The sequence below is a fragment of the Mustela lutreola genome, chromosome 1 (assembly GCF_030435805.1).
Source record: "Mustela lutreola isolate mMusLut2 chromosome 1, mMusLut2.pri, whole genome shotgun sequence".
Lineage (NCBI taxonomy): Eukaryota > Metazoa > Chordata > Mammalia > Carnivora > Mustelidae > Mustela > Mustela lutreola.
In genome coordinates, this window is record NC_081290.1 from 85,381,454 (window position 1) to 85,395,133 (window position 13,680).

The window sequence follows — 13,680 nt, forward strand, 5'->3', positions numbered from 1 at the left end:
GGGAAAAGAGTTAAATTAGGGAATAGAATATGTCACTAGGCAAAATCATGGCCAAAGAAGAGGTTAGTAATGATGAATTTAAAGGGACTATGAACTTCTCAAGAGCAAGGATCTGCTTTGTCCTTGACCAAGTACCTACTTCATGATTTAGCTTTGCTGCTCACAAGCTGGTTGATTTTAAGCAAGTTTTTAAAACTCCGAGGAACTCAGAAAATAATAATATCTATCTAATAAAATGGTTGTAAAGGTTAAAATAGAATACAGTAAAATACTAAGAATAGCATTAAGCACAGGGCTATTAAAATATCAATAAAATTGGAAACAAGTAAAGTGTATATTCATAGTTAAAGTAGGGTACGTTCATATTATGGAAGAACAGACAGTCATGAATGTGACAATAAGGTAAGAGTGTTTGTCTCTATGTAATTAGGTTATAGGATACTTCATATTTTTCTGAATTTTCCAATTTTCATTATGAGTAAGAATAATTTTTACAATAAATAATGTTATTTTCACAGTTCCTAAATCATTGCTGGGAACCTAACCAATAATTATATGGGAAAATCAAATGTCTTACAATTAATCAAATTATCACTTGTTAAAGATGTATCAAGTTTTGAAAATATACATTTGTATATAAAGCTATGTAATATCAAATGTTTTTTGCATACATTATCACTAACATTTATATATTATTATGTGACAGTTTCTTTCCTGTGAGATCTACTCTGCTTAAGTCATTATAATCTTCCAACAACCACTTAAGGTAACGTGAAGCATATACACGCATACGTGCATACATATATTCTTTCTTAGACTTCAGACAATAAACGTTAACTTTCCAACTAAATATCACATTTATGCCAAACAAAATTTTGCAACTATAAATAAATATTTAAAATTCAAAACAATGTAAAACACTTGATGCTTTTAGGGCTTTAGGCATAATAATTCCATCTTTGGATGCTCAATTATGTAAATTTTGTGCATTTTTTCTTTAAAATAGTAAGAAGTAAAATTGCCATACTGATCTAGGATGCCTTGTGCTGCCAAAGCTTGGCTGGGCTCCAGAGGCCTTCCGTTGACTGCAAATTCCATTATACACCCGACAAAATCATGGCTTTCCACATGTCCTCTCCTCTGAAGGATCGGTTCTAGCGATCTGATACCTCCAACTGTGACTCGATTTGGCTGAACATCAAGAGTCCTACATAAGAAAGCAAAGATAAGTATATTAGTTCCAACACAATAGATTTCAGTAGAATGTTTAGTTTTAAAAAGAGTGAACATAACTTTTTCTGGCATGTGTTATAACGTGGTAAATTTGAATGGAAAATATTACCTATTGGTGCATATCTTCTGACAGATTTCTACAGGATTATTAGGTTTTTAAGGCATGAAAAATAATAAAACTTATGGAAATGACATTTTCAGTTAGTCAAATGGGATGTATAAAACAATATTGAGTTAGCAAGAGGAAGCATATTATCAGAAAGAAGATACTGTGCAGTATAAATAGTGACAACTCTAATATTAATGTTAGTTTATAGTTTTTCTTCACTACAAGATCATAATGATGCCAATAAGTTAATTAATGTCATGGATGATGTGTTGATATTTATTTTTCTCTGTTGCTATTTCTAAAATCACTTATGTTTTAGATGGCATAATGCTGTGTTTCAGCTTGAGGCACTGTTGAAAAGTATCTGTGAATAATTGTCATATGAAGCTTTCAGAGAAGGTATTTAAAATTAATTCAGTCCCTAGCCTAACCTTGCAGGACCCAGGTCACATGCAACGATTTCACCAATCATGTCAAAGAGTATGGCCTGGGTTACTCTTTCCTTCCTCCGACTTTATCCTCACCTCTACCACTTCCATTTCACACCATTTTTATATATTCCATATACAAATTATTAACTTTTCATTTTACAACATGAAAAGTCGTTTGGAGAGGATAAACTATTGTAAACTTTTGCAACACTCAGCATAATATAATTATCTTTAAATGTATAATTTCTTTAAAAAAAAAAAAAAAAAACTATCACAGGGCGCAAACTCATGATCCTGAGATCAAAACTGGAGCTGAGACTGAGTCAGGCGCTCAAATGACTGAGTCACCCAGGCACCCCTGTTTAATTTCCTTTTTGATAATAAAGATCAAGCTAATAATTTTACTCACCAGTCATCTGAAACTGCCACATTACTGACAGTGCAATACCCTGGTTCTTGGTTCTCAGTACAAGAGTCCACGGTTAAGGAAGCTGCCTATAAAGTAGAAGGAAATGGTCATCTTGACTTCTGCCATCCCTATTGTCCTTTTCAGCCAACATTACCTAGCACTTATATCTACATGGACATTTTTTTTGAAATTGTGATAACAATTAGTATATTATGACATAATACAATTATAGTATCACATTTGGAGCACATATTTCTTTTACATGTCTAAAGTTATGAAATCGTTACATAGAAGAGATGGGAACATACTTTGAAAAATCTTCTCCAGCCCCTTTGTTTCACAAATGAATAACTATAAATGCCATTAATGTCTCTTACAGTATCATATGGGAAACTTATGGGACATAGAGGACAGCTTCTTGGGATTACTATCTTAAGAAATGTGTTTAAAGTATTACCCAGCTATTCTAACAAATGAAAAGACATTAGATTTCTGATTTTTCAGAAGTCTTATTTCAATTATATATTAGTCATATATACAAAAATATCTTCAAAGCATAGTGTATTATTACAGCAATCTATGAAAATTGTTGTTCTTGTACTAAAGATAAGGTTTGAGACAAAGTCAACAAGTCAGTTAGATGTCCCTTCCACTTATGATAAGAATCTTTATTTATAAAAAGTATATTACAGTATATTTATGAATTCTCAGAATGCATTGTCATCTATTATTATATAGTGGAAACCCCCCAATAATCTTTAAATTACAACTAACAGTAACTGTTTTTGCATTCCAAGGGATGCATATCCTTGAGACAAAAGTCTTCTGTTCACTAGAATATAATGCTGAATACTCTATTTGATCAATAAATGCAGTCATCAAATCATGATCACAAGGTTCAGGAATATGACAGAAGTCAGGGCTGTCTATATTGAGCAATGGTCGCTAGAGATGGCTGTGGTCCGGTTTAAGACCAAGGTTGTTGCATATTCGCATTATTCTGTGTTCTGCAATGCTATTGTGATGCCCCTCCTTTGTTCCCCAAACTGCAGTAAAATTCTGCAACTGACAAAACTTTGCAAAATTTAGTTGGTGAAATTATAAGGATGATATTCCCAATGTGGTATTTCAGAACATGGCCAGTAAATCACAGGAGAATGCTTAACGCCAAATCCAGAAGTACAGAAGGACTAAGGGTTTCTACCAAGGCAGACAGTAAAGGGTTCTACTTAAATTTACTTGAATGTCATAGAACAGGGCTAATCCCACTTTGTCCATTATAATAAAAATATAAATACTATCTAAGTATTAATTTATAAGAATGGTTTTCATTTGAGGTTAATTGTAATGAAAGCAAAGCAAATGTCCAAAACAACTCAGGGAGGTTAAACAAGTTGACTAACATTACACCTGATTTACATATGAATGCATCAAGTTTTCTGTTTTCTTGAATTGTATCATATGGGGATGATTCATTTCCTTAACATCCTATGTTTAGATGTTTATCAACAATGGGTATTATTTTTAGAGATTGTCCATAACAATGTATATTTGTCCATAACAATATATATATATATGAGGTCAATTTATAGTTTTTGTGCATCAAATACTACTGAATAAAATATTCAAAAATACTTCTATCAGTTAATTATTAGAACCAACTATAAACTCCATATAATAAATTCTCATGAGCCATGTAAATCTTTTTCTGGCCACATACTCAAGGCAATTATAATAAATACTAATATTCTTAGGAAACATTTATTCTTCCAATTCTATGTCAAGAATTCATGCCCTATTTAGTTAAGTCTTTCAGTAGTTATTTCTTTCCAGTGTTCTATAATAATTGAGTGGTATTCAATCCCAAAAGCAATACTGGGTTTTTGTGATACAACTTGTGTTGCCTAGGTTGACTATTTGACTCAAGCACAATTCCTTTATTTCTAAAACAAAATTGTTAACATATTCCTGTATACCATGCAAAGTGTCCCTCCATTCTAGAGATCCCTAAAGCTATCACAAACAACTGAATGTCACATAGATATTTATGAATGTCTCACGTAGGAAAGAAAAACAACTTACATAATGGCATCATATTTTGGTCAATCTTAATAGTGAATATATTTTTCCCATTTTCTAAAAGCTTCATGATACAGTACAAAGAGAGAACGCTGGAGGGGAAGTTTTATTTGAATAGCAACTTGTGCAATTTAATCTTCAGAGTTAAATGCGCTTTCTGTTACCGTTGAATTTTTCTACCAGTACTGCTGTAAGTTGAGATGTTTCTATCCTGTCTACTCAATGATTCAAAGCTGAGAAGTTAATGATTTTGCCAGTTTCTAACAAAATCCCTTTGAACTGCAGAAAATGACAGATTCAAAATCCAGTAGGGGCCTTATTTTGGATGTTCTTTAAAAAGGAAGACATTTTTTTTCCTCTCATCGAAGAACTAATGACAAAGGTATTTTTTTCCACATTTGGTATCCTTTAAAACTGGATGACTATGGCCACATAGTGCAAATGAACGGAAAGCATTTGTTCTCTATCCATTCTGGCAGGCACACAGTACCTCTTTCTTTGCTCTCCCTCTTGCTCCCAAAGGTTAGTTCGATAGAATTAAATCTTAACGAAATTTAAAGGGACCTGGGAGGTCATCAGATAAAATCATCTATTCTACATAAAAATCTGTTGACAACATCTTAGCAAAATGGTTATCTCACATATGCTTGGAGAGAATCGGGGTGAGGTGCTACCTGCTATGCCCCATTAGGGTCCTGTCATTATTAGGAAATTACTACGGCTCATGGAAGACCTAACACAACACAGATAGCGGACCTCACGTTTGTTCTAATTCTGTCAGGTTCCATAATGCTGGGATAAACTGATCATCAGGAGTTTCATAATTTTCTAAATCTGTATTCTCCTAGAGGTTCTTCTCTGAGCAAACTAGTTTGGTATTAGGCTGGTTTTAAAAATCTCAGGCATAAATGAGCATACTGACTTAAAACTAGTCTAAAAAAAGTATTATTTCCAAGTTTTGTTAGTTATACCTCTATTAGGATTCACTGAATTCAGTGTGACTTTTTAGGCACTACTCATAATTAAAACTTTATTGAGATTAAGTAAAACATTTTTTTTTAACCCCAAAAGGCTGTATGAGTCAGTATTGTTGGAAACTTAGGATGACTAACATTTATCAAACACTTATTTAATATCAAATACATAAAATTTTAGAATAATTTATATTAATCTTTGCATTAATATAAAAAAGGTAGAGATATTATTCCCATCTATAAACCAAGTTTTTATTTTCTGCTCAACCCCTTTCCAATAAACAAAGCCTCCTTGAATTACTATCAAATCAAGGCTCCAAATGAGTACTTTCCAAGTAGAGTTTTTTAAATAAATTATTTTTCATATATCACAGCTTTATACTGTAATTAATATTACTAAATTTTACTCTTGTTTTTATCTCATTTTCAGATTGTTAGGGGTAATTTTGTTAAGTAAACATTTTATAAATTAAATATATTAGAAAAAAGTTATAGTCATCAAACATTAACACCAAGTTTATAAGAAAAAGGAAGACAACACATATTGAAAATGATTCCTGAATTTTCACTAATACTTTTATTGTTTTCTCACATATATTTCTTTTTTTTAAAAAAGATTTTATTTATTCATTTGACAGAGAGAGATCACAAGTAGGCAGAGAGAGAGAGGGAAGCAGGCTCCCTGCTGAGCAGAGAGCCCCATGCGGGACTCGATCCCAGGACCCTGAGATCATGACCTGAGCCAAAGGCAGTGGCTTAACCCACTGAGCCACCCAGGCCCCCTCTTACATATATTTCAATAGGCTCATCTAACAACCTGGTAGAACCCTGAATGCAGCACAGCAGATATGGGGATATCCGTGGATGAATATCCAAACATCTAACCTTGACAGTGATGATACAATCATCAGGTCATCTTTAGACCCATCACTGTTCTTTTTTTTTCCTTATATGAAAATATTTCTTTATTTAAAACATTGTCTAAATCTTCTTACCTACTTTATACCAGAGGAGAGAAAAGCCATTGTATTTGATGTCATTAAAAAAGTCCCAAAACGCATGGATTTAAAGTACTCCTAAATACAAAGAGAATTTCATCTTTTGATAAAGACTGTTTGTTATCTATATTTGCCAAAAAAAATAATATAATAAGATTGCTTGAGTCTTATGTATTTATGAAATTTATAATTATAAAGGACACAAAAACTATTCTTTTAAAACTATGGATCACAGAAAAAATAACAAAAACATGGTAAAAAAAAATTTTCTATGTTCTTTTTGCAAGTTGCTTATATATAGTCCAATAATATAGTGTTCCCAAAAGTTAGTGTTAAAAATACTTATATCATTAGACAAATATATGATTCATCTGATCAGTTTCAGAACTACATAACTTATTATATTTTTTATGTTTTTCAGGATTGCCACAAAGCTAAGAGATAAAACTATAGTCTTTAGATCCCAAGTGTCTTCATTTGCATTGGTGGTTCAGTGGTAGAATTCTCGCCTGCCAAGTGTCTTCATTTAAAAATTATTTCAGAGCATTTATTTTGTTCTTTTGGCTAATGTTTATTTTAACACATGACTTCATGTTTTTTTAATTCTATTTCTTTTGAAGTGTAAAATGTAAATTTTAATTTTTTAAATTTTTAATACATTTTTTAAAGATTTTATTTATTTATCTGACAGAGAGAGATCACAAGTAGGCAGAGAGGCAGGCAGAGAGAGAGAGAAAAGCAGGCTCCCTACTGAGGAGAGAGCCCCATGCAGGACTCAGTCCCAGGACCCTGGGATCATGACCTGAGCCAACTGCAGGGGCTTAACCCACTGAGCCACTCAGGCACCCCAAAATGTAAATTTTAAAAAGAAATTATAATTTTAAAAGCCTGATATAAAATCCAGGAATATTTTAAAACAGTTTTGTTAGCATTTACTTTTTCAAAAAACCTTGATTATTGTTGAAAACAGGGGGAATCCATGAAAAGATAGTTGGGAAGGTAAATAAATGAATACATAAATAAATAAGTCTTTCCAATCTATTGTTCTATATCAAATGTTTTCAAACACTAATAGGGAAAATATACCATGAATTTTCCTTTATAAAGGAAAATACTTGTTTAATGAACATAAACACTAAGTAAATATGTACCATCTTATTGTAATACGAGAGCCATATAATTAAATAGCATATAATAGGAAATCTCTAATATAACTGAATTTATAGTTCTGAAAATACCTTAGATAATCAACAAACAAAATTTCATTTTCATACCATGTCATAGACCTCACAGATGACAACACCTTGAAATGGGAGTACAATAAGGATTGCTATCTACTATATTGGAATATGTGCTAGCAGCATCTTTTTCAATAATTTATTTGTACAAAAGTTTTTCATTTGTTTTTAAATGGTTTGTTCAGTCAGGGCTGGGATACTTAGAAAAGTAGCCTTTTTAAGTACAGTTCTGACGTGGCCTTAAACATATATAGGAAATGTATAAAATGAAAAGTTTATGCAATAAGATGTTTTATTTATTTTTTACCTTCCTTTGCTTTTGAGACAAGTTGTTCTTTGTGACAAATAGTTGTCATGAGCAAAAGCAAGAAATTACCTCTTTGCTGCTATAGTTCATAACAAAACTGGTCAAGTTTGCACCTCAATTCATGCTTTAACTTGAAGGCTTGATTGACCAGATATACAACAATTAAACAAGTTTTTTTTTTTTTTTTCAAAGATTTTATTTATTTATTTGACAGAGAGAGATCACAAGTAGGCAGAAAGGCAGGCAGAGAGAGAGAGGAGGAAGCAGGCTCCCTGCTGAGCAGAGAGCCAGATGCGGGACTCAATCCCAGGACCCCGAGACCATGACCTGAGCCGAAGGCAGCGGCTTAACCCACTGAGCCACCCATGCGCCCCAAACAAGTTTTAATATAGAATGAAATGTCTTACCATTCCTGCTCTCCGGGCGATTACAGTGTGAAAATGTCCATCTGACACCTTCTTCATGGTGGTGAGTTTATATGTACCACTGCCTAGATTGTAAGAGAATCTTAATCTTTCTTCAGCAATTTCAAGGGCCAAAAACTCAGCCCGGTCCCCTGTCTGGTTGTCATAGTTGTAAAGCAATAAAGCATGACTTTTAATAGTTGCAAATTTGACATATATATAGTTGTTATTGGGGTCCAAGCTGGGAAATTCCATGTATGATAACTCCTCAAATCCGTAGCTATTCAACTCACAGTGTTTTCCAAAGACACCTGTAGATGGGAGAATTGATAAATTAACACATGAAATTCCAGTGAAATGTTAGTAAATGGCTTTGATTAGGATAATTTCAAATTACAATATTGAATCATGCTTTTAACAAGCTTTTTAAATATTATGCCCCAAAGAAAACTGTCTAAATTAAATTAAAATAGAACAAGTTAAAGATCTTTAAAGCACACAAGAGTTGAGAACTGCTGTATTTTTTTTTTTTTTTTGGCCAACTAGGAACATATTTAAGTAGGTCCCATTTGTAAAAACTATAATTAGTGGAATGGATTATGTCTGAAGAGATGTCTTTCCGGGAAACCTTTCAAAACTAGTTTGTCAAACTTTTCAAAATTTTAACATGCTGTAATTTTCAATTGATACTTCCTTTATAATATATAATTCTCAAAAACAATTTCAATTCAATTAAGGATGGTAAATTTTGTTTTGACCTTGAAAAATATCAGTCCCTGTCTTCGTGGTATTTTCAAGAGTTGTAAGATCAGGGATGGGAATCACTGCTGTTAGGGAAGGAAATAACTGTCTCAAGATTTTATCTGTTTCTTGTTTTATACCTTCTTTGGGTATGATTTATGACAGGCTACTTTAAAATAGCCTTCTGCTTTTTCTGAAATCCAGCATTCCCACTTACTTGGGCTGGTTCCTTTTTTACTTGAAAAATGAGTTTTATTGATGTTACAGTGCTACGCCAAAATTCTTTTCCCACAAATATTAGTCGACTGTAGCAAATGATTGGAAAATTAACCCATGCCAAAATAGTATGATTCTTATTAACTTGCAAAGGTTCCATTCCTTAATTTTGGCTGTACATCTCTCATAAATGCATTAAATTTAGAGTCAGGGAATTGTTCAGCTAGAAGAAACTAATACCATCATTTTACAGAATATTTAAAACTTGCCTGAGGTCACAGAACTATAGGCGACAGAGCCAAAATTTGAGGCCAGATCCCCTGATTGTGTAGTTGTTTTGACTGCACCACATCTTTTATCTGAATATTCTTTAAATTAAAAAGGCCTAGAAGCTGCTATAAAAGCTGTGTTATCTTTTCCTGCTTTGTTAAAACTGAGATAATATTCGTTATCAATATGTAGGAAATATGCATATTATTTATTTTTAAACATTAACTGAAGTTAAAAAGCAAAGAAATTATAGGAATTATATATATTATATATATGAAATGTCAGAAATTTATTTATATAGTATATCAAAAATATATATTATATATCACATGGTATTACATTTCTAATTTATATAATGTATAAAACATATATACAACAAAATTTAAAAGTTTTTTATTAGATATACATTTGCTATATCATTTTTGCAGAAAGCATAACCAAAGTTAAAGAAAAAGCAAAGATGAACTATACAAAGAAATAAATTATTGAGGAAAAATAAATTTGTACTATGTGTTCTCTAAGGCGTCTCCTGATTAAGTTTTAATAAAAATATGAAAATGGGCTTAAAAATTAAATATAGAGATATCTGTGTGGCCCAGTAGTTTAGACATCTGACTCTTGGTTCCAGCTTAGGTGGTGATCTCAGGGTCGTGAAACAGAGCCCGCCATCAGGCTCTGTGCTGAGTACAGAGTCTGCTAAAGTTTCTTTCTCCCTGTCCCTCTGCCCCTTCCTGGCTCATTCTCACTCTCTCGTTATCATAAATAAATAAATCCTTTAAAAAATTGAATATAGGACCCTTGGGTGGCTCAGTCAGTTAAGCATCTGCCTTCAGGTCATGATCTCAGAGTCCTGGGTTGGAGCCCCACATTGGGCTCCCTGCTTAGAGGGAAGTCTGCTTCTCCTTCTGCCCCTCCCCTTACTTGTGCTCTCTCCCAAACAAATAAATAAAATCTTTTTAAAAAACGGAATATAAATATATGTTGACAGAATATAGATCCTAGCAAGGTGTCCTCTATTTTTATTCAAATTGATTCTTGATACAAATTGATTCAGATATTTCAAACATGAAAGTATTTGTTTATGGAATACTTTTCTTCTTAAAGAGTTTTGTTATTATTTCTAGAGAAAGGTAGATTTTTCTTTTTGAAATAAAATAAAAACTAAGGAAGATTTTTAAATAGCCCTTCAAATGAAATACCAGGAAATAAAACTACATAAAGATCAAGAGAAATTATTTAAATTACTCTAATAAGGAATATTCTGTGTGTGGGTAGTTACACATATATATATATAGATACATACATAGGAAGTTATCATTATGCAGGCACCCTTTATAAATCCTAAGCACTTTATGTTTTTCTAAATTACAATCTAAAAAAAATAAAAATCTGGGACACCTGGGTGGCTCAGTTGGTTAAGCAGCTGCCTTCGGCTCAGGTCATGATTCCAGCGTCCTGGGATCTAGTCCCACATCAGGCTCCTTGCTCAGCAGGGAGCCTACTTCTCCCTCTGCCTCTGCCTGCCGTTCTGTCTGCCTGTGCTTGCTCTCTCCCCCCTCTCTCTCTGATAAGTAAATAAAATCTTAAAAAAAATAAAAATCTAAAAAAATTTTAAAAATCTAAACAAATCTTTCACTGATGAGAAAGTAAACAGTGCAAATTCTTTGTCCAACTTCAGAATTATAGTTAAGATGTTGTTTTATAGGATGCATGTGTAAGTACCTCCAGATATTTGTTTGAGGCATTCCAGCTGTCATTTCTATTTGCATGTTTCACCCACATTCAATCTGAAAAGGAAAATACTTTGTCCTTTTAATTCTATCTCTCTAGTCTCAAGTCATGTATTATTGTTACACGGTTTTCTGTTTTCTTTTCTTTTATAAATCTTCTGTTGCCAACTGACAATGTAAAAGTTTAAATCATGGGTTTGTTTGTTTTTTTTTTGCTTTTTGCCACCGGAAGAAATGGAGGGAGAATTTTGCACTGCCAGTTGCATGCAATCTGTCTCTAATTTATATTGCTGAGTTAGTCTCTTGGGGGTCTCTGGTAGGGTGACCCCAAAATACTTTTGCCCAATGGGCAATGATCGTTGCTTCAGCTACACTGCAGCAATGATTGGTTTCTTATTGAAAACAACTATCTTAAATTCTCATATTTGTAACTACAATGTAAAGGAATTTTTAAAAATGTAAAAACCTTTCTTCATTCACTTAAAATTAATTTTGTCCACTTTCTATTCCAACCCCTTTATCTTTCATTCCAAACACAAGTTAAACCATGAAACCTGCTTGTGGTTATCTGTGGAAAGCAGCACCTTTTAGGATTATAAGAGATTAGTGAAAGAAGTTTTGGGAGATCTAAAGTTGTGCTTATTTTGACTTTAATCTGCTTTTCACTGCTTCAGAGGCATTGTTGGTGAGAATCTCAGAGAAATATTTTTTTTAAAGATTTTATTTATTTATTCGACAGAGAGAGATCACAAGTAGGCAGAGAGGCAGGCAGAGAGAGAGGAGGAAGCAGGCTCCCCGCTGAGCAGAGAGCCCGATGCGGGACTCAATCCCAGGACCCTGAGATCATGATCTGAGCCAAAGGCAGCGGCTTAACCCACTGAGCCACCCAGGCGCCCTCAGAGAAATTTTAAAAAGCAGGATACTGTAAATGTCATACAGGACTGAAAATAAAATTGTATTCTAGTCGCTATATCACCTTGGGATAGTTTTGCTTTGTTTTCATTTTTTGACTTTAGACAAAGCTCTCTATTTCTGGGCCTCAGAACCATTGCTAAAATGCATTGGTCACAATTAGATACTTAAAATCTGTTTTTCTTTATCATTCTATTGATTTTGTGCTTTATAAAAATAAAACCAGTTACAGTCACACTACATTTTACTATTACTAGAAACCTCAGATTCTTTTGAAGCTCTATTTGCAACTGTACATTGAGAGTCCCTTTTGAAAGTCCGTATAGCTCAGTGATGGCTCAAGGAAAGACTAGAAAAACATCTTTCTCCTCTCTTGTTTATGGAGAGAGATAGGGTCTCTAATTACTGTTGGACATCTGGAGATGAATAATATATTGTAGGGTAAAGTATCCTTCAAACTGTAGAGTAGTAATCACAAACTGATGAAACAATCCAAGTTAAAATAAAAGCTCTTTCCAAAGCTATTCTCAGAGTCTTTGGCTGTCCCGGTGCGGGTAACATCTAAGTGAGATCTGAAAGGAATCTTTTAGTTCATTACATAATGGTGGATAAATATAAATGTGTACAGAAGAATTTTAATAACTCTTTCTCAAAAGAACACATTCGTCTGAATTATGATTCGTTATTTGGTAGTATCTAGAAAAAGCATATCATGAAAACTGCACATCTAGTTACTGATCCTTCTATCAGAAGTGGTTTAATTAATGTAAAAACGAAAAGCAGCAAAACAAAACAGAAAACACTTTGGTTAATTATCCTTAAAGATTTTAAATAGAGAGTGATGTCAGATAATGCTTAAAAGATTTTTTTCTTTGATAGGTTCCAGGCTAAAAAGAAGTCATCCATAAATATTTGAGGGGAAATGTCCAGAGGAGACAATATCAAATTCAATTATCTTGAGTTCATTACTTCTCTAGTAGTAACTGAAGCAATATATTCAATGGCATTCAATGGCATTTCTGTAGTAAACTTTTTAAACAATATTAAACATTTGTAATTTCATTTTGCTAAAACCTCCTGTGTAAAACAACTAATATTTTCTTAATCACTCATGGCCACGATAAAATCGAATTGCTAAACCAGGAGCCAAAACAGATTGGTATTTTGTATCAACATCTAAACTGTACTCACCAAATGGACAATGACAATAGTATGACTCCACACCACTTTGGCAGGAACCACCATTAAAGCAGGGGTTACATTCACAGTAGTTGACGGAAGATTCACACATTTTACCTGAAAAGTATCAAACTCGTTAAAAAAATCTTATGCATAAACATATTAATACCATTACTTCATAACCATATGTAAAAGAGTGAGCCTGGTGGTGGGTATTATGGAGGGCACATATTGCATGGAGCACTGGGTGTGGTGCATAAACAATGAATTCTGGTACACTGAAAACAAATTTAAAAAATAAAAAATTTTTAAAAATCTGTTCTGAGAGATCATATCTTGGAGAACAGAAATGTAAGAATATTTCCCTTGACATGAGAAAATTGGAATACCTCTCAGTTCAAAATCTTATTTAGTTATCCTATTGTAAAGATGTGCATTAGAATAGTTAGG

At 33.0% G+C, this 13,680-nt stretch overlaps 1 protein-coding gene across 2 annotated transcripts in view; it reads right to left on the reverse strand.

Annotated features, from left to right (window-relative positions):
• FAT4 (FAT atypical cadherin 4) overlaps positions 1 to 13,680 on the reverse strand; it is a 180,332-nt gene that overhangs the window by 17,188 nt on the left and 149,464 nt on the right. For both annotated transcript variants that reach the window (XM_059168924.1, XM_059168929.1), the window contains 4 exons: positions 13,243 to 13,347; positions 8,186 to 8,493; positions 2,183 to 2,268; positions 1,028 to 1,207 (listed from right to left, as the gene is read on the reverse strand). In XM_059168924.1, the coding sequence (XP_059024907.1) occupies positions 1,028 to 1,207; positions 2,183 to 2,268; positions 8,186 to 8,493; positions 13,243 to 13,347 (679 nt within the window). The remainder of the gene's footprint in view (positions 1 to 1,027; positions 1,208 to 2,182; positions 2,269 to 8,185; positions 8,494 to 13,242; positions 13,348 to 13,680) is intronic.